At 35.0% G+C, this 22384-nt stretch overlaps 1 protein-coding gene across 2 annotated transcripts; it reads right to left on the minus strand.

The window, feature by feature from the left end:
• Positions 1-1418: 1418 nt before the first annotated feature.
• On the minus strand, positions 1419-18888 carry LOC110654979 (TOM1-like protein 5). Of its 2 annotated transcripts, XM_021811128.2 has the most exons (10): positions 18628-18888; positions 18340-18500; positions 17988-18066; positions 17681-17779; positions 17481-17594; positions 15968-16125; positions 12793-12868; positions 12017-12102; positions 2118-2324; positions 1419-1964 (listed from the first exon to the last, which is right to left on the minus strand). In XM_021811128.2, the coding sequence occupies exons 2-10, from the start codon at positions 18438-18440 to the stop codon at positions 1628-1630; spliced, it is 1257 nt and encodes a 418-aa protein (XP_021666820.2). In that variant the 5' UTR covers positions 18441-18500; positions 18628-18888; the 3' UTR covers positions 1419-1627. The 2 variants fall into 2 exon arrangements, with proteins under 2 accessions (XP_021666820.2, XP_021666821.2); XM_021811129.2 differs by lacking the exons at positions 17988-18066; positions 18628-18888 and having other exon boundaries at positions 18340-18478.
• Positions 18889-22384: the final 3496 nt, after the last annotated feature.

Genomic DNA, 22384 nt, shown 5'->3' on the forward strand with positions numbered 1-22384 from the left:
GTGATCCTTAATTAGATTTAAAGTTAATTTTTCAAGAAACAAACATCGTCATACATTGAAAAATATAAGTCAAAGTCATCTTATATTTTTTCATCTTGTAAATAATTATGGTGTCATAAATTAATTATTGTTATATGTTTAAAATGTCGTGGGTTTTTACAAAAATTAGGAAAAAAAAAAAAAAAAAAAAACAATCAACCTGTGTGATCCATGATTAGATCAACTGAATTTTACCATTTTCAATTTTTAGAGGCAATCCAAACCAGCTATAAATCTGATTTATGAATTTTCCAATTGAATAGACCGGAGCAATTTGAGTTTAACAACCATGGACCTAACTATATATATATGTGTGTATGAATTAATTATAAAAAAAAAACTATGAAATTTATCAATTTATACCATTAAAATTAAATCTTAAATTGACATAATTGCCAATTAAAATTATCATATGTAATTAATATCTTAAATTGACATAACAGTTAATAAATCTAATCATATTTCAATAAACTAAAAATTGCAAGCTAAATCCTATTTTGCATATACAATTATCTTATCCCATTCTAATCAACCCACACATTCAAACCAACATTAATAAAACATATTCACTATATATATATATATATATATAACAACATAATGCGACTCTAGAAACACAGTAAAATAAAATAAAATCATACTGTTCCTCTTCTGCACAATCTGACACTATTTCATCCGTTACAATTTTTTTTGTCTTCGTCAATACTTAAACTCTACTCTGTAAATAATTAATTAATATCAATTTCTTAATGATTTTATTATTAATCCTCTTCAATTCTATAACTTTCTCTCCTTAGGGATATTTTTTATCGAAGTAAATGTGTCAGTAGCTCATTCTCTCTATCATTGTAAATTAATCAAATCACTGAAAAAAAAAAATATTTATTCTCCTGATGATTATTAATTAATATCAATTATTAACAAACTTATAAAATGCAGCTCTCAACCAAAATAATCAAAATAAAAGCCATTATAATTACTTTCTAAGTATCACATACCAATAATTTATCAAAACAATCGAATCAATTTGGTACATCAATCAAATATGAATATTTAATTAATAATTATATATATTTTAAAGTTTAATTGCAAAAAATTAATAAATTTCCTAAGTTTTTTTTTTCAATAACTAAACATAATTTTAGATTTTTTATGTGATTTCTTTAGTAATTATATGACAATTAACATGAAATTTTTGTTCAGTATATTAAAAGTTTATTAATGACTGAGTCAATTTAAAATATCAATTAAACGTAAACATTTAATTAACATTAATGCAAACTTTAAAATTTAATTACAAAAATTGACAAATTTTAAGATTTTTTTAACAATTAATCCTATATATAACAATTGCTTAGAAGTGCAGAATGAGTCAACTCTTGACAAGAAAAACTTTTAAATAACAAGTAATCTTACAAGAGCATCATCTGAAGTTCTGCAGCTATAACCTTCTGCTATCCTATAACACCCGACCATCATAAAAAATAAAAATAAAAACAAAAACCACACACAGTAGAGAGTATGTAAACCATAACAAAAGTCCTGTAATTAAATACAAACCAGAAAATCACAACTTATAATTGTTTCCTTAGTCGCTAAAATCTACACTTCCACTGCGAGAACTGCTGGCATTGCGACTATGCAATGACAGACCCCTCATATGGCCAGACACTGCAGAACCATCTACCTTCTTTTCCTGAAAGAATCTCTCCCTTTCCATGTGTTTTGCAGGGGGTGGGGGAATTACAACTGGTGGAGGATTTGCACTTGGATCACTTGACTGATCCGAATGAAGTGGTCTTATAAGAGGACGGTTCAATCTCTCTCTCTCTCCTGGAATAGACGATCCAAGCATGCCCATAGAGAGGCGCTCATCTGAGTTCCCTTCATCTTCATTCCTTGCACAAGCCTTTCCTTTTCGTAATCTGCTAAGTGTTGCAAAGGGACAATAATATGAAGTTTGAATCAAGAAAAAGAAAATAAATAAATAGTGTTGATATTACAAGCTCAGATGAAACAAATCGGATGATCTCTTTCCAAATAAGAGTCTAATCCTAGCAAAGACAACATGGGAATACCTTCGGAAAAGCTGCTCAGGCTCCTCCTCTTCCTCCTCTGCTTCATCAAGACCAAAATGATTTGCAGTTGTAGTAGTTCTATCTGAAATTGCAGACCTATCTGAGACAGAAAGCATAGATCTACCAGAGATAAGGGCATCATGTCGTGCCAGAACTTTCTGAAGCTGCTCATTTAATTCAATTGCACGAGAGACTACCTTTTCATCCCTGGACAATAAGAGTAGTGAGATTGAGAGAATGAATTTAAGTCACAATGGGCATTACCTGTGTCTACATTTATCTATGGCTAGGCTATATGAATTTATGCCACAATGTTGAGGGGAAAGAATGCCTAATTACATTTATCAAATGTTGTTCAATGACAATAACAAACAGAATTGATTAGGGAACTTCCGGCAGACCACTTTCAGAAAGTTTTTCCTACAATTTTATGGCCAAATAGTATCCAGATGATGTATTCAGCAGGGAATACCTTAACAACCTTTTGGAAATTTATCTAAACAACAACAAATCTATTATAGAATATCAAATTTTGAATTATTTTTTCTTAACTTTTGAAGCCTCATAACTTTCTTATTAAATCCAAAAAGTGCAAATAATACAGCAATGGAAAGCTTGACATCTCTACTTTCACATGGCATGAAAATTAAATCTATTGAATTTATGTACAGCAAGACATAATTGTCCAAAGTAGGCCTTCTAACCACTTTTGCAAAAATTCCAGAATTACAAAAAAAAAAATTCCAAAAGCCATTTTAATCATAAAGCTCACGTAATTCATGTTATACAACACATCCAGACTAGGATAAACAAGAACAAAGAATCTCATACCAATTTTAGCTTATTAAACCCAAGAAAAGAAGGATTTCATGCAAAACACTAAGCTTCCAACCTTGCATCACTAGTCAATGTTTGATTACGTAAACACAAATCAAAACATATATTTCACAGTCTAAGAGTTACATAGACTGCAGTGAACTCCAAATATACTTGAGAAAGAAAAAAACTAGAGATGGACCTTCAATTACACCACCTTAGCACGCCCTTTTCTTTTGCTCTTCAAGAACCAATTCTACAGCTTACCTTGCCCTTGCTTCCTTATTTAAAAATACAACGCCCTGGGGTCCATGTACTGCACGTAGAGAGGAGTTAATCCCCTCCACGTTTTTGGCAGTTTCACTTTTCATGAAATTGCTTCTCCTTTCTTCTTGATTTTTTTTTTTTTAATTTCATATTCCTCATGAAGCTGGGCTTTCTTAATGAGCCAGCATGGTGGACTTCTTGTCAAGGGCTCATATCCATCATTTTGGTGAATTTTTTAATTTGTACTAGATAGAAAATGTGTGTTGAAATGAAAATATAAAATATTAGGTTTCACACATTATGCGTGTGTACACAAACAAACATATTATGATTAAGGAAGTAGAGTAGTTAGTATGTTGTGAGGGAAAATATAAGGATTAACAGAGAGGGAGGAAGTAGTTGTAGGACTGCTAGAGAATCAGTTGTAATTAGTTGAGTGTGTTTGTGACAGTTATAAGAGGGAACTGAGTATAAAATGTAGGAAAAGCACCTGTATTTCTCATTGAAGAATCAAATACAAAGAGTTATCTCTCTTCTTCTCTATATTCTCTCTAAATTTTCCCCCTTTCTACTTCTTTTCTCAACCAAGTCTCTTTTTAGCTTCCTTTCTCTGTTTCTGGATTAAGTGCAGGTCTTATATATAATAAATTGATATCAGAGCTTGGTTCCAAGTGGGCTTAAGTTGAAAAATGATTCATCTGAGTTGCACCCAGGCCAGAATCAGGTTTCCTTCTGATCTTCTCTCTCTCTATTCTTTCCCTCTAAATTTCTTCCCCTTCTTCCTCAATTTCTTCTTCCTTCTTACCCTGAATTTTCTTTCCTTTTTTTCCCAGAAATTTCTTCCCTTTCTTTCCATACTAGTTCTCGCTCTGTTTCTTCTTCTCAGCATAATCCTGTTTTTGCTCTTTTTTCTTCTGAGAATCCAAATTCCCTTCTCATTCTCTTCCTTTCGTTCTTTTTCTTTCTTTCTTTCTTTATTCCTTGAAATACAGACCTCCTTCCCTCTATATTTCTTTCTTCCTTTTCTAATTTTTCCTTTTCCAAGAACATTGAAATTAGGGTTTCTTCCTTCAAATTTGGAAACCCCTCTTTCTTCCTCAAATTTCTATTTCTTTTCTTGAAATTTTCCATTATTTTCTTGAAATTCTTCTCTATTCTTAATCTTTCTGCAATCTTTTCTTTTCTCCTATTGTTTCTCTTTGTTACCAATTATTAGCTCTGAAGATTTGTTAGGGTTTCAGATCAGGTACATGGAGAGACTGATTCAATTTTCAGCTCTTGTAAGTTGGAAATATGACTAGATCTTTGATAGTAAGTCAAGAAATGGTTAGGATTGCTGAGTTGGAAGAAAAGATGAGGGGTTTCCAAGAAATGTCATGGGGCCTAAAGGAGGAAGTGAAGAAAACTTCTTTGGAATTCAATTCTGAGGAAAGAATTTCGAGCCTTATGAAAATTATGATGAAAGATGAGAGTAAAGAAATCTACAACAATGAGGATAAATTGGCCAGATCCAAGAACAAGGTTTCTGAGAACAGAGGACTGTTGCCAGCTCCCAGAGACTTCTTTAATCATCCAAAGGATGAAGCACCAAATGAAGACCAAGATGCCTCAAATGAAGTTTCCAATAAGAATGGCAAGGGCACTGAGATGGAACAAGATTTCATTGCTAAGATGGAATAGGATTTCATTGCTAATACATTTAGTGTGAGTGAGGACTGAGTATAAAATGTAAGAAAAGCACATGTAGTTCTCATTCAAGAATCAAATACAAAGAGCTATCTCTCTTCTTCTCTATATTCTCTCTAAATTCCCCCCCCCCCCCCCCCCCCCCCCCTCCTCCTCCTCTTCTTTTCTACTTCTTTTCTCTGTTTCTGGATTAAGTACAAGTCTGATACATAACAAACATGTAACGCCCCTTCCTGACCCACTAGATAGTATTGTCCGCTTTAGCCCACCGGACCTCACCGCTTTGTCCCTTGGACCCTTTTTTTAAGGTCCAAAAGCGCACTATCTAGGTTAGAGGTTTGCTACCTTATATGGCCTTTCACTTTCTCCTCCATTTCTAATGTGGGACTCGGTTCAGTTCTGCCCCTCCAGCCGATACCTTCCTTCCGCACGAGATGTTACAGGCCTACCAGCTTCCGCTTGGTTCGTCCTTAAATCACACCGTATTGAGGGAGGTCGGCTCTGATACCATATTGTAATGCCCTTCTTGGAACTGAATAGTATTGTCCATGTTATGGGAAGTCAATCATTATATTATTTCTGTGTATATTCTGTATTCTGTATTCCTATTTAGGATTTCTTATTTAGGATTTCTTCCTAATTAGTATAACACAATTATAGGAATCAATTGTATATAAATACCCATGTACAAATTAATTGAAACATATGAGAATCATCTCTTTCTACATGGTATCAGAGCAGATCATCTATCTAGGGTGATTATTCGTTCTCACCACCCAGCTCAGGAGAGACCTTGGCCGCCGACCGGCCGTTTCGACTCCAATCAACATTGCCAGCGTCGCCTCAATCCCCTCATTCCACCACTGTGTGCTGTTGCCTGATCCAGTACACCATTAAAGGACTTCTGAGGTTTGGCTCTCAGATCCTATTTCGGTATTTGCTTGATTTGTGATTTTGAATTATTTTGTTGCTGTCAGCACTTTGGATTAGCGTTTCGGTTAGTTTTCTTTGTCTCAACAAATGGCAGACAATAAGAATGTTATTTCTGATGTGATTCCGATGATGACTAAGATCACGGAACACAAACTTAATGGTTCCAATTATCTGGAGTGGAGTAAGACTGTTAGGGTCTATTTGCGTAGCATTGATAAGGATGATCACCTTACTAAAGATCCACCTACTGATGATACACAACAAACTTGGCTAAGGGAGGATGCTCGGTTGTTTTTGCAGCTTCGGAACTCGATTCACAGTGAGGTAATTAGTTTAATTAATCACTGTGAATTTGTTAAGGAATTGATGGATTACTTAGATTTTCTGTATTCTGGTAAAGGGAATATCTCCCGTATTTATGATGTTTGTAAGGCATTTTACCGTGCTGAGAAAGAGAATAAGTCTCTCACGGCTTATTTTATGGATTTTAAACGGGTATATGAGGAACTTAATGTATTGTTGCCTTTTAGTTCTGATGTGAAAGTTCAAAGAGCCCAACGGAGCAACTGGTCGTTATGAGTTTTCTTGTGCCTTCCTTCAGAGTATGAGATCGCTAAATCTCGATTCTTTCCAGCCTGAGATTTCCTCTTGCATGAAACATTCACTGCATGCAGAGTACCCAATCTTCACAAACCGCCAAGAGTGCTCTTATTAGCCGTAATCCAAATGGACAACAGGTAATAGAAGAGGAAGTAGAGGAGGAATTACAGCAAATGTAAGTAATCAGCGTAATGGAGAGGCTAGTTCTAATCAGGACTCAAGAGGAGTCATTTGTTTTTATTGTCATGAGCCTGGCCATACAAAATATAATTGTCCGCAACTTCAAAGGAAAAATCAGCGATCACAGATGGCAAATATGGCGCAGAGGATTCTACAAGATCTTCCTCCGAGAAACTGCTTTGGTATCCGCAGAGGATTTTGCACGCTTTCCCAAAGATCGTGCATCTCTAAAGCCTACCGGTTCCCCTATCATCGCGATCACGAGTCGTAAATCCACTACATGCCTTGTGTCTTCCTCATCCAAATGGGTTATTGATTCCGTGCAACAGATCACATGACAGTAATTCTAGTCTTCTATCTACTTTTCACTAATCCCACTTCCTCATCACATTACTTTAGCCGATGGTTCTACTTCTTGTGTTATGGGTTCTGAATCGCGAACTGACTTCGTCAATTTCTTTGTCATCTGCTTTGTGTCTACCAAATTTCTCTTTTAATCTACTTTACATTAGTAAACTTACTGCACCTTAAATTATTCTATTTCCTTTTTTTCTCGATCGGTGTTTGTTTCGTGATCTTACGACGGCGATTATTGGTAGAGGACGTGAGTCGTGGTCTCTACATTCGAAAATCATGTACCGCGATCGCTTGTTTGCTCCAGATCTTAACACCTCTTGAAGCTCATTGTAGATTGGGTCATCCTTCTTTGTCTACCATGAAGAAGTTGTGTCCTCGATTTGATCTTTATCAAGACTAGAATGTGAGTCGTGTCGCTTGCAAAACATCATCGCTTGCCTTCTCGTGTCTAGAGTCAATAAACCGCTTCATCCCCTTTGAGTTAGTTCATTCGATGTTTGGGGTCCTTGTTCATTACTTCTAAAACTGGATTTCGTTATTTTGTTACTTTTGTTGATGATTACTCGTGTTACCCGTTATATTTAATGAAGAATCGTTACGAGTTGTTTTCTATCTTTGTGCCTTTTGTAATGAAATCAAAACTCAATTTAATATTTCTGTGCGCATATTAAGAAGTGACAATGCTAAAGAATATTTTTCAGCACAATTTCAGTCTTATATGACACAAAATGGCATTCTTCATCAGTCTTCCTGCGTGGATACCCCATCCCAAAATGGCGTGGCAGAAAGAAAAAATCGGCATCTTCTTGAGGTAACTCGTGCTCTTCTTTTTCAGATGAAAGTTCCTAAACACTTTTGGGCGAATGCAGTTTCTACGGCATGTTTTTTGATCAATCGTATGCCTTCTTCTGTCCTTAATGGGGATATTCCTTATACTGCTTTGTTCCCTACAAAATCTTTGTTTCCCGTTGAACCCCGTATTTTTTGTTGTACTTGTTTTGTACGTGATGCTCGTCCGCAGGTTACTAAATTGGATCCAAAGTCTCTCAAATGTGTCTTCCTTGGGTACTCCCGGATCCAAAAAGGGTACCGTTGTTTCTCTCCTACTCTTAATCGTTATCTTGTTTCTGCAGATGTCACATTTTTTGAGTCCACTCCATTTTTTTCTCAATCATCTGTGTATGAGAGTCAGGGGGAGGAAAATGATATCTTAATATATACTGTCCAACCAATGTCTAGTCCTCTCTCACAGCCTATTTCTTCCGTCTCTAGACCTACTCGGCCTCCCGTTGTTCATGTTTATTCCAGGAGATTGGAGATTCCTGACTCAGATCCTCCACCAGCTACTTCGTTGGGAGATCCTGTACCTCATACTGATCATGATTCTGATCTAGACTTACCCATTGCTCTTCGTAAAGGTAAACGTTCATGTACTTACCCTATCTCTTCTTTTGTTTCTTATAATCAATTGTCTTCTTGTTCTCGGTGTTTTGTTACTTCTTTAGACTCTATTCCCATCCCTAATACAGTTGGTGAGGCAATTGTCTCATCTGGTGTGTTGCTATGAAAGAGGAAATGGAGGCTTTAGATGCTAATGGTACATGGGAACTGTTGCCTTTGCCCACTGGTAAGAAAGCTATTGGTTGCAAATGGGTATTTACAGTAAAGGTAAATCCTGATGGTTCTGTGGCTAGATTAAAAGCACGCCTTGTAGCAAAAGGATATGCTCAGACATATGGGGTTGATTACTCTGACACTTTTTCTCCTGTAGCTAAACTTACTTCTGTTCGCTTGTTTATCTCTTTAGCAGCTACATATGATTGGCCCCTGCACCAATTGGATATCAAGAATGCCTTCCTTCATGGTGATCTTCAGGAGGAGGTGTATATGGAGCAACCACCTGGGTTTGTTGCTCAGGGGGAGTTGGGCAAAGTTTGTAGGCTTCGGAAGTCTCTTTATGGCTTGAAACAAAGTCCTAGGGCACAGTTTGGGAGATTCAGTGAAGCGATCAGAATTTGGTATGCAAAAAGTAAGTGTGATCACTCGGTATTTTATAAGCAATGAGGTGGTCTAATTCTCCTGGTAGTCTATGTGGATAACATTATCATCACTGGGAGTGACTCTGCAGGTATTTCATCTCTTAAAACCTTCCTCCAAACCCAGTTTCAGACCAAAAACTTGGGATTATTAAAGTATTTTTTGGGTATTGAAGTTATGAGAAGTAAGAAGGGTATTTTCTTGTCTCAAAGAAAATATGTCCTTGATCTATTGTGAGAGACAGAAAATTAGGTGCTAAGCCTTGTAGTGCACCAATGACTCCAAATTTACAATCATAGCGGGGATAGTGAGTTGTTTGAAGATCCGAGAGATACGTAAGATTGGTAGGAAAATTGAACTACCTTACTGTCACTCGTCCGACATTGCTTATGCCGTTAGTGTGGTAAGTCGGTTTATGTCTTCCCCAACCGTTGCTCATTGGGAAGCCTTGGGACAAATCTTGTGCTATCTCAAGGAGCTCCAGGAAGAGGTTTGTTATATGGTAATCATGGGCATTTGAATGTTGAATGTTTTTCAGATGCCGACTGGGCTGGATCTAAGGTTGATAGGAGGTCAACTACTGGATATTGCGTTTTTGTTGGAGGAAATTTGGTGTCTTGGAAAAGCAAGAAGCAGAGTGTAGTTTCTCAATCTAGTGCTGAATCCGAATACAGAGCCATGGCACAATCAGTATGTGAGGTAATGTGAATATTTCAATTACTAGATGAGACAGGTTTTAAGACCCCCCTGCCTGCGAAATTGTGGTGTGATAATCAAGCTGCTCTCCATATTGCTTCTAATCCGGTATTTCATGAGCGGACCAAACATATTGAGATTGATTGTCACTTTGTTCGTGAAAAGATTCAACAACAGATCATCTCAACAGGACATATCAAAACTGGAGAGCAGTTAGGAGATATTTTCACAAAAGCTCTGAATGGAGCTAGGATTGACTACATTTGTAACAAGTTGGGCATGAGAATCATGCTCCAACTTGAGGGGCAGTGTTATGGAAAGTCAATCATTATATTATTTCTGTGTATATTCTGTATTCCGTATTCCTATTTAGGATTTCTTCCTAATTAGTATAACACAATTATAGGAATCAATTGTATATAAATACCCATGTACAGATTAATTGAAACATATGAGAATCATCTCTTTCTACAGTCCACTTTGACCCACTGGACCTTACGGCTTTGTCCCTTGGACCCCTTCTTTGAAGCCTAAAAGCGCGCTATCCAGGTTAGAAGACTTGCCACTTATGTAGCCCATCACTTTCCCCTCCCTTTCCAATATAGGACTCGGTTCATTCCTGCCCCTGCTCTGGACCTCAAGCAACAACTAGCCCTTTTACCGCAGCGTTCTCTATGTGGCCACTGCCATCCCGAAAAGGCGGGTTGTTACAAAACACACAGGCAGGTATTGCAAAAAAAATTACAAGGATTCCTAAGTTATATTCTTGACTATCATACACTTCAAACCCAGATGAATCAACTAGTCATTGCATGCACTTCAACTTGCCATCAATAGGGGAGAGCACTATTTAGTTTAAACCAAACAACAAAATGAAATCACCTTATTTCGGTTTTCAAGTTTGATTTTGAGTTTTAGAATTTCCAATTAGTTCAATTTTTGAATTTTCATGTCAAGAAAACCAAAACCAAAAATGAACCGCAATATATATTAATATAAATAAATAATACAGTAATATATATTAAATATAGCATTGCTGCCCCACTAAAATACCACCATTTTAACATCAGTAATCAGCCTCTCCTAAACACTGCCATTCTGTATTGAATAAAGAAAAGAAATTGACCACAAGTCTCTAACTCCTATCCTTTCCGGTTTCTCTAGATCCCTATCCTTGAGTTTCTTGTCTGAGTTGCCTCCCTTTTCCAACTCCTAGTCTTGTCATCTCCATTGCCCAACTCCCCTCTCACCTCTTACCCTTCACCACTCACAAGTTCAACTTGTCTAGCATCCTTGTAGCTAAAACTCAACTCAACTCAACTAAGCCTTTATCCCAAAAATTTGGGATCGGCTATATAGATTCGCTTTCTCCACTCTAAACGAGTAGCTAGCTTGACACAAATTGCCTCCCTTCCCTCCACTTCCTCTTGTACCCCCAACTATTTTAGCTCACAAAGTCTGAAGTCCTGCAGACAAGATGCAAGATATAACACTGATGGTTTGACTGCTCAACCCTATTTCAATTTTTTTTTTCCTTTTGAAACAAACAATGGAGGCCATTGCAGGGGTAAAACCCAAAAGAAAACTCTCGTACCAAAAGTTCCTATTTTAGTACAAGCATCTATTAAAGGTAATAATAAATTACTGGAATATTTATTTTAGCATTCCATGAGTAGAAGGTAGATATATCTAAGTTTCTCCTCTGTTTGAACTCATTTCCTTCCCAATTTGGCGTTTCATCTAAATTTAAATCAAATTCATGATTTGGTTGACGACGGACATTAATTCTTTGCCACAAAGTGGACAGAACAAGTCAACACCAAAAGTAATCCAGCAAGCAAGTTTTCTCTTTCATAATTTCCCCTTCATAGTTTCCCCACGGTCTAAAATTGTCCCAAAAACTTGAGACAAAGAATCTAGCTTAGAAAAGGCCATAAATTATTTTGGCTCTTTTATTTTGGTATGGTTAAGTTTCATGTCCCATAGTTTTCATTATTTCGGTTCTGCTCAAATTTGAATTCAACTGAACAAAACCAAACCAACCAATGCGCGCCCCCCGCCTATCAATATTGGCTGCTGAACAAATTGCTAGTGAATGCGTTCACCTCTCGATCTTGAGTTCATACACCACTATTTAAATAAAACAAGCTCTAAAGTTGAATTCATAATGCTATTTTCAAAAAACTGAAACATTGGTGCAACCAGCACTGCTTTGGCATGCACACAGATTATCTAGGTTTTGCCAATACTTATACAAGGAAAATTTAGAGCAACAACTGAAGTTGCTAATAAGGAAAATTTATCCTATTAACAGGAAGTAGTCTTACCGAGAAGTCATCACAAGATGCATTACCCGCTGCTTTTGGAATGAACACTGCTCCACAAGATCAAGAGTGAACTCATCCTTTGCTCCCTAAAAAAGAATATTATGAGAAAAATAAAATAAAATAAAATGTGAGCTGCTAATTTATAAATTCATGGATGCATTTCAGAACAATATGCAATCAAGCAACATATAAATTAAATGTCAAATCATTTGAAAACTTTAAAAACTGCTGGTTAGTGGAACATGCATAGAGGAAGTAAGCTGCAGAACCTCAGGGCACAAAAAAGTTATACTGGAGAAAGTGGAGGTCACTGCGTAGGGTTTTGGGGGGGAACGTGGTGGGGGGGGGGGGGGGAGGGGGAGAGGAGATTGTGGTACAGAGGCAATGAACATTATTGAGAATAACAAAGATTGCATTTGAAAGACTTATTATATTGCCAAGATTTTTATGCATTAGAATATATAATGCTTTAATGACTAGGGGATGGCATGAAAAGTTGAAATGTTAAAGTAGAATATTGGAATTATAGGAAAAAATAATCACCTATCACTAAATTTTCTTTAGTTTTGAAAAGATTTATAAGTAACCAATCAATCTCCATGTTGTACTCATCAAAAATTTCAAGCCCACTAAGAAACTGAATATGAAAAGCTTGCAGAAATGTCACTGCCAAAAATCAAGTGTAGCAATAATTACAAAAAATTAACAGAATATGTCTATCAATTTATATCCAAAGCAATATGTAGAATAGAGAAAAGATAACTGCCTTTATGTACCTCAGGATTTTGAGAATCAACAGCATCAAGGACTTCTTTCAAAATCTCTAGTGCGTTGCTAGCCTTCTGAATGATACTGTATATAATTAAATAAAAAACTGGGAATCAGTATCATTTGAAGGAACAAAGTACAAAATGCATATAATATTTTATGAGGAACTAAAAATAACCACAGCCATAGACATCATCTAAATAGAAAGCAGAACTTGAGATAGGCAACATCCTAACAATATTCATGTCCTAGCCGTAAATATATAGCAATAAAATTTCTAGGTATGGAGGGAAAAAAAGACATGTTTTGATAAGCAGATGGACAAAAGGTACAAATAAGCTAAATAAGAACAAAAAGTGGGCCAAGCCTCTTGTGCCAAGACATGACCTCGTAGACAACACAGAGTAACATCTACGACTATTTTATAAGCCAGACAGGAATGAGCTTCCACAAGCGTTTATTGTGAGATGAGTTGCTTCCACACATTTGAGCATGAATTATGGAAATCAAACAAATATGCTTGTTGATGTCTAAGATTAAACAATTCAATAAATTTCCAGAGTCAACAGGTGTGCATTTACTATTTTGTTTAATCTTATTTATGAAAAAGAAATAAATTTAAATTAAAGAGTAAGAATAAAATATAACTAGGAGGATAAAGTTTCCTCATAAAATAAGCAATACTTAAATATTATAACAATTAAAAAAACCCCAATAACATCAAAGGAAATTAAGAAGTAGCGCCTTCCAAATCAAGCTAAATAACAAAAAAGGAAATTCCATGAAAGGCCCATGATGCACCTGCATGCAAAAAAGTCAAGAAAAAACTTCGTTCCATAATAGATTTAAAAACATAACTTGGCCCCAAAAATGCAAGCACCCTTTCCATCTAAATCTCCACAACACTGCAAAGAAAGAACAATTCTAACACTCTGTTTGATGGGGTTAAGTTAAAGGGGAAGGGAAAAAAAAGAAAAGAGGAGTGTTTTGTTGGGGGGGGGGGGGTGTGGAGGATGTCGTGGGTGGTGGTGGAGAGGAGAGGAGAGGAGATGTTAGATAAACCATGGGAGGTTTTTGGAGAAGGGGCAAGTGGGGACAAGGAGGGGTAACGCAAATAATGGGGTCTAATGTCTAAGGGGGGAGGGCAAGAGGAGGGGGCATAAACTACCAAAACACTAAATATTTTGGTTTGCCTTTTTTTATCCCCATACATCTTGTTTTGTCTTTTAAAAAAAAGGATATTTTTTGTAAATTTAATATCATACGTCTCTCCTTCCTTACCATGGTTTTAAATCGCAGTCGCGGTCTAGGTAATGGGAAACAGGTTTATAACAGCAGTAACGTAACGGCCTAGTGCCCTGCAATTTTTTTTTGAAAAATTTGTAAAGTTTATGAAATGAGTAAATATTGGCAGATACAAGTAAAACTATGATGCACACCTATATAGTAAGCATAAATATATAAAATTAAATGTTATTATCAATGTATTTTAGTAAAATTAATTCTAAAACATAATTCAAATTAGAAAAAAAAAAGAAAAAACAAATAAAACCTATAGATCGGGCAAACCAATACTTCACACTATAAATTTAACAATAAACCTAACATCAACAAAATTTTCTTAACAAATATGCAACAAATAACAAATAACACTCATATTTTTGCAAGAAGTAGTTGTGGAGAATTGAAATATTTATGATGATCTTACCCTAAACATGAATAACGGAGAGATTTGTAGAAAGAAGGGGAAGTTTAGGTGAAATTTTGAGAGAAAACGTGATAGAAATAGTAGTTGAAAGGATGAAACACACAAAGAATAAAAAATAAAAATAAAAATAAACACCTACATGCATCTGTTTTTTGTCAACTGAATATTGAGGCCGTTACCATTACTTAACGATAGATAATGGCAGTTAACATTACATAACATGATAACAGCCGTTACCAATGCACCTCAGCATCTGCTTTTAAATAACTGGGTAAAGGGTAATAACCCCTTGAAAAACCCATAAATAACTGTAATGGCTGTCATTTAAACCATGCTTCTTACCCTCACTTCCTCCCAAACAATTGGAAGTTAAATATTTCACTTCCCTTGCCTCCTCCTCTCCTTCCTTTAATGAATTGTCCCATCCCTTCCTCTCACCAATAGAGTGTAAAGGACTATAGCATCCTCTCTAACCCCAAATCCTATCCATTTATTGCTAAGTGTTAAATGTATCTTTATAGATCCGATTCTCCTCAAAATCTCTAAATAAGACAATTCCAAATGGCTCAAGCCACCTCATTGTGCAAAAACATACAAGAATGATAATAGATGTGTTTACAACAAAAACATTATAATTAGGATATTGGTTCAGTATGGAAACATTTATGGGATTTTCCTTTAGAGATTGATTCCCTTTGGTACAAGTATGGCTTACAACAGAATGGTGTAGATTAGAAGCAATGGCAGGAGTTTATGTCACCCATCGAAATTTATATGTGAGGTACCCTCTTCTTTCTCCTTTAATGAAATATAAAGGTGGGATAGGGCCTGTGTTTGTTTCTGGGAAAATGATGGAACAGACAGGAGTCAGGACAATTTCTCTCATATATTTTCCATCTTGTCCACTTTGCATGATCCCCTCTTTCAGTTCAATTACTGGTTTATTTAATTGCCATATTTATTCTGCTTTAGAGTTGAACAATTTAACTAGTGAACAGTAAACATTGAGATTGGAGGTTCATACATCTGACATAAAACAATTCATCTATCATTTCATTGTAATGTGAATTTAACTCAGAAGTTTGTTGCTCCAATCTTCTCATAACCCCAATGGCATTATGTTCAATACATTACGGACATCTAAAATGGACATGGATATTTATGATTTCCATATAGAGGAGAAATTACGAAAAAATCAAATGTTTCAATGCCAGAGTGGACCTGTACCATACACTTGCAGCCAAGTCCAAGTAGCATCGGCTATAAAATTGCATTGTTAGAAGAAAATGAAGTTTAAAATCTTAACTGGAAAGAACATGTAAGATGCGGATTACAAGACAACAAAAGGAAAAAATATATATTTCTGGCAGGGATAATTATATCCAAAAGATTAAACTACACAACCACTGGGTTAATAAGATGTCACATAATGCAACTTGGAAAAGGATGAAAGAAAATAATTCAGAAAAAGATACCTAGACTCAGGAACAACTTCAGGTTCTGCTTGCTGAGCAACCACATCCTGTCTAGCAGCAGTAAGTTCTCCATTAAGTGTACTTTTTTTCTTTGCTTGTGAAGCAGGATTATTTGCTTGTGTTGCCTGAGGCCTTTGGGGAAATTGTACTCCTGCACTCTGAAATATAGTTTATTTAGGGATAAAAAAGTAATGCAAATGGAAGTAGTTCGAAGCTTTCAGTCATTATACCATGGGCTAACAATAGCCACTTCCAAAAACACCTAACCTAGTGCAAGTGACCCACACAAGCAGCAGATGTTACATCAATAGTAAAAGGAGTGGCCATGACAGATCTATTAAGAAGCTTAATGAGAGTTGAGACATAAAAGAAACAACATTTCTGCCTCAAAACTTGTCTATGATACCAGAAACACCATTGGATACACAAAATTGATTATCTTACAAGAGGGAAGAAAAATTTTTGTGAGAAACTTTGCAAAATTGGTTTATATGTTTCAACCACACAACGTCTTTTATCTCAAGATTGAAGGTGAGATCGTGCCTAATGTGGTCGTGCTATGGAATGGGGTTCTTATGTTGACGTGACCAAAAGATATCTAACTCCTTTCAAGTGCACACGCGTCCCTTACCCAAGAGCTAGTTTACTCATATTGTAAAGAACATACAACTCCTTTATGTGCATACATGTCCTTCATTTAATGTCTCATTTATATTGTATCACAACCCATCTTAAACGAACATCTCTCATTTTATCTCCAATATGTGCTACATGCATTCTCTAGCAGAAGTGATCATTCTTAATCTTATCTATTATCGTGTTACTAGACATTCATCTTAATACTCGCATTTCTGCCACATTCATCCTGTGAGTATGTTGTACCTTAGAAGCCCAACATTCACTCCCATACAATATAGCTGGTTTGACCACAGTCCTACAAAACTAGGATCATAAAGGGAACTTGTTTGTTCCTATTTAAGTCACCATGACAATTAATCAAGTCTGACTATAGGCAATTCCTTCTCTTGAAAGAAATATAAAAAAGAATGAATATTCCTAGGGCACCATTTATCTTACTTGCAATTACCATGAAAGACTAACTAAAAATTGATATGGAAGTGAATATTTTGTGGTAATTCATATGAACTTAAACAATAATAATAACAATAAAGATCCTTGTGATTTTTCTTCACTTTCACAAAACTTAACAAGGATGTAATGTGCCACAAAGATCTTAAGGTGATTCCATTTGGCTGGAATTATGGCTTGGTTGAGCTCTTGTTTGCGCTTTGGAATTTTAGAATGATGATAGGAACAGGAGTTATATGACAATTGTAACGAGTTACTCAACTATGATTTCACATTCAAATTAAACAACATAGGAAAGCAATAGGAAAGCAAAAAGCATAACAAATTTTTAACCTAGCCACCATATGCAATAATTCAAGAAACTTAGATAGTGTTATAGATAGGTCATATTACAGGGTTATACAGGTTTCATACATGAACCTACCACCAAATCATAATACGCAGAATAGTACTGAGGGAACTTTCCAGAAGAACCACCAAGTGATGTCTGTGTGGCATCCAGAAGAAGAAATATTCTCTCTCGTACAGGCAAATCTGTCTGTGAAAAAGGAAGATGGATTTATAAAGCATAAAGGCATAAAATAACCAAAACTTGCTTAATTTTATTTAGAAGAAAACTTCCACCTTTTTCTTTACTATCTTCACAAGAATAGGCAGAACCCCAGTATCAACCACCTCTTTATGAACAGGTTCTCCAATATTGTTCATCAGCATTTCTAACAACTGCAGAATTACAAGGAAAATAATGGTTTCGCAGGAAGTCATGGACCATTGAAAAAACTAAAATGAAGATATAAAATTTGAATGGACAGTAGATAAAAATAATTTTGGTAAACACACATTCAGTTGAATAACAATGATTGAAACACTAAATCAAGAGTATACATAGCATCAAGAAGATTTATTATACAAAGAAAGAGCATCAGCCCACCATCACTGAATATAGTTGAGCATTTGGATTCTTACTCCCCAGGCGTTTTTTAATAGCTTTAACAACATCTCTAGCTTGCCTGCAGATTAGAATCAGCGAACTCATATCATGGAAATGTTGAAGATCAAACTCAAATGATTGATTTCAACAAAGAAAGTCCAATTCATCGATGACAATAAAAAATTATGGTTTATGTAACATTAACTGCTGTTTGAACAAGTGAACTTTTTACATGACTCCCTATATACAACACCATCAAGGAACTAAATAGAATAATGAATCAAAGAACTTAAGATTACACAGTCGTTTACTAAAATCTACTTTAATTTCAATTTAAGTTAGAAATTTATACCTCTTATCACGGGCTACTGATTCACATATTTCGATATTCTTAGTCCAATCCAATTCAGGTAGTTTATCACTCGTTGCAGAATTAACGAGCTCAGCTGCCATCTGCCGCTTAATTTCGGAAATGAAAACGCCAAAAGAACTCTAAATCTCACCTCCTAAACCCTAAATCAAAGAAATAAAGATCTCAATAAAAAATCACAAACCAAAAATCCAAATCTTGAACGTGGAAAATCATATTTGCTAAGAAACAAAAAGGGAGAATTAAATAAAAAAAAAAAAAAAAGAATACCTATGAGAAGGACGAGGAACAGAGAAACAATGTGGAAGAAGCTGAGGAACACAGAATAGCTTCAACATTTGAAGAAGAAAAGAGAAAGAGTTGCTTTTTCTTTTCTTTATGGTATTTCCAGGCTGTTATTTTGAGAAATCTAAAATAGAATAGCTCGAAGTGGTGAGGCTGAGAAATTAGAATGAGATTAGTATTACTTGTTAAAGTTGGAGAGTGAAGTGTTGTTTACTTGTTAAAGTTGAGTTTGCGGCACCGGCACGAGGGCTGTCCCAAGAAAAGTTTAAAAAAGCTTTACATTAATAACCTCGTATCATGTTGTATGGAATCATTACCTGCCACGTGTATCACCACAAAATCACAACCATTCGTACTGTCCTAACTCTTACGAGTTTATTTTTGGGTAAATTACGTCCATAGTGTATGAAATTTGGGGTTAATAACGTAAATTTTAATTTCACTTAAAATCTTATAAATTATAGTAAATATTATTTTAAATTTCATATAATTTATAACAATTGGTTGAAAGATAAAAAGATAATATGATATATCCAGATAAGATTAAAAAGGCAATACATATTATTTATGAATTTATTGCTACCTCATAAATCATTTTTAAGTTCACTATTTTGAATTTTTCTTACCTTTTTCGCTCAATTCAATTAAGCTATATTATTTGTTGTAGCTTTTTTTTAAAGAATATGGTTGATTTAACATTATTTAGTTTAAATTTTATTAGAAATTTTTAATGTAGTTCACCGAAGAGCAACTATTTTTGTTACGTTATTTTTTATTATCAATTGATTTAAAGGAGAAGGTTTGAGGGACCACTATCAATTTCGCAGCTATGGAAGCAAAATTAAGGTTAGCCACAAACTGATTGCTTTAACAATATATATTTGAATAGTGATATTTGACTAGAAAAATTTCTTCCAGTGTTTGCATTGGTTCATAATGTTGTTAATTTCGCTTCTTCTTCATATCGACAAACAAAAATGCCATTGGGTGATAGCCTTCTCTAATTCAACTGAAACATCATCAACGAAAGAAAAAAAAAAAAAAGAAAACACAAAAATATCCTTCACCAACAAACGTGAAAAAAAAAGAGAGTAAAGGAAAACACAATTTCACATTCTACCAAAATGAGATAGAAATGAGAGGTGTGACATCCCTTACCTGTTGTAGCCGAGCAAGATATGCCACACAGTGTGCCAGAACACCATATTTCATCTCATTTATTATTATCCATTTTTTATTTATTTGTTTATAATTATTAAGTAAAATTTATGAAATTGATCTCATTTAGATCATTTATTAAAATTATAAATTAATTTGAGGTTCTGAAAATTTTATAGAAAATCCGGCAAAATACCAGCTAAAAATGTAAAAAATAATTCTTCGAAACCTGTGAAAAACACTTTCAATAGTCATTCAATTCCACAACTCCCAATTTTCTCATCAATGCTAAAAAATTCTTCCATTTGTCATCAATTCGTTTAACATCATAATCATATAGATTTCATTTATAAACACAAATTTACAAATACTGATATTCATACCAATTTATATTACATAAGTTTCAATTTATACGTGTGGCACCCCTTACCCGTCTACAGTATAGCTGGGCAAGATATGCCACGCAGTGTATCAGAACACCCTATTTTAATTCAATCATTTTTTTTCCTAATTTATTATTATTATTTTTATTTTTTTCATAGTTATGAAGTAAAATTTATGAAATATAATTCATTTAAGTCATTTATTGAAATTATAATTTATTTGAGATTCCGAAAATTTTATAGAAAATCCGACAGAGTACCGGCTAAAAATGCAGAAAACAGTTATTCGGAACCTGTGAAAAACACTTCCAAAATTTTCAACCAATCCCAAACTCCATTTCATCATCAAAATCTCAATAATTTTTCAACAACATTTTCATTTCTCAATCATTCATTTCTCATGGTATTCATATACAAGCAATAAATAAATACTCGATTTTCCATTCATAAACACAATTTCCACTATTTACATTAACATCAAAATACATTACATAAGTTTCAATTACATATGAGAAAATAAAAGTTAGTTACAAAATACCCAAAATCAAACCTAGTGTCCTACCAATGCACTGAAGATGGTGAGGTGACACGGACACTATGCAGAGCTGCAGAAGGTCTCACCCAGTTTGTGGTCTACTGGGCTCTCGGTCGATCTCTCTAGAACCTACACGTAGCAAAAGCAACGCGCAAAGCAATAATGCTTAGTGGTGCTAATAATAAAATAAAAAGAAATAACATAAAATAAATATGCAGTGAATGTATTGATGTCTCATTGCAAATAAATTTTCGATGAGTATTTGTAGTATTACTTATTTTGTACTTGTTATATTCATTATTTCATTAAATTTATCTACTTTCATTTTTGGTTGCCCAAGTAACCTATACTGATTGACTGGACTGGATAAACGAGTAAACTAGCACTGGGTATCAAGTACCTCGGGCCGTCACACCATCGATCGCATATGTGTACAACAGAACAACTAATAAGCTGTAATAACATTAGGCACAAGGCCAAGTATCAACGTAATGTCAGAATGGCTAAAAGCCATGAAATCACAAAATGGCATAATGCCATGTGCAGTACTGCTAACTGAACCCTATTGGCATATCAACCTATCCAAACCAATCTTGCTAGGTGTACTAGGGCATGTTATACTTTTAAACTTTACAATTCTTAAAATTTAAGTTTAGGTGTTACTATTCATTTCATCAGTCAACTAAAATATTGACTTTTGCATAGAAAATAGGTACATTGGTTCTAATACTCTCAACATACCACATTTGGCATTCTAAAGTTGTTGGTATTGGTTGTCGACACCATTTCTAAGCTTAGTGTTAATTATTCACAATTTTCAGATTTCAAGCCTTATGTTTACTATTCTATTGGTCATTTGTACAGTAGGAATTTAGCAAAATTGTCTTCATAAAAGTTATTCCTTGTTTTGTCTAATTATATTTTCTTTTTTGAATCACTCCATTTGGAGTTTTGTAACTCAAGTTATGGCCTAAAAATCATAATCGCGGATTGGGATGAATCCAAAATTCAGGCAAAGCGGTTCGCTGCATTTGGTAACCTAAGTTTGGTTGGCAATTTAACTTGGTTATGGTCAGAATTTGAATTTGTGTTCTTCATGAAAGTTGTAGGTCTATGTCTCAGCTTTCTTCTAGTAAAATTTCAGGTCAATTGGACCTTTCGACACTGAGTTATGACCAAATGAATAAACACTATTCATTTGGTCATTTTGCCCAGGCAGAATGCAGGTCACCCGGATTAGGGCAATTTTTAAGACAATTTGATTTAGTTTTCTGGGCAGGGTTTCTTCACCAAAGTTGTGCCATTATGTGTCTAGTTTCATGCTTAATTGGCCTTGTACTAATTGAACCTATACAACCCAAGTTATAACTGCCCAAACAGGCTGGACTCACATTCAGACCTGCAGGTCACACAGGGCAGCTTAGCCAAACTCAAATCCCAAGCTACAACTCACTTCAATTCTTCATCATACACAGCCAAATGGTCACTAATTGACCATTTAAACTTTCATTCACCAACACATGAACAAGATCCAAGTTTTTGTGTCCAAACCCTAGCTCAAATTCAAGGTTCACAAAACACATGTCAATTAGGCATACTAATCCATTTCAAATTTATATCTACACATCAACACCATTTCTAAGCCATTTTAAATCCATCAAAACCA

This window comes from Hevea brasiliensis, chromosome 10 (assembly GCF_030052815.1).
Source record: "Hevea brasiliensis isolate MT/VB/25A 57/8 chromosome 10, ASM3005281v1, whole genome shotgun sequence".
NCBI classification, from domain to species: domain Eukaryota; kingdom Viridiplantae; phylum Streptophyta; class Magnoliopsida; order Malpighiales; family Euphorbiaceae; genus Hevea; species Hevea brasiliensis.

Bases quoted from the DNA above. Each gene is read 5' to 3' on its own strand.
- LOC110654979 (XM_021811128.2), bottom strand. From the start codon at position 18,440: ATGGCAGCTGAGCTCGTTAATTCTGCAACGAGTGATAAACTACCTGAA. The intron at 18,067-18,339 runs GTATAAATTTCT...TCTAATCTGCAG, and splicing joins TCAGTAGCCCGTGATAAGAG to GCAAGCTAGAGATGTTGTTA. The intron at 12,103-12,792 runs GTACATAAAGGC...ATTCTTTTTTAG, and splicing joins TTGATTCTCAAAATCCTGAG to GGAGCAAAGGATGAGTTCAC.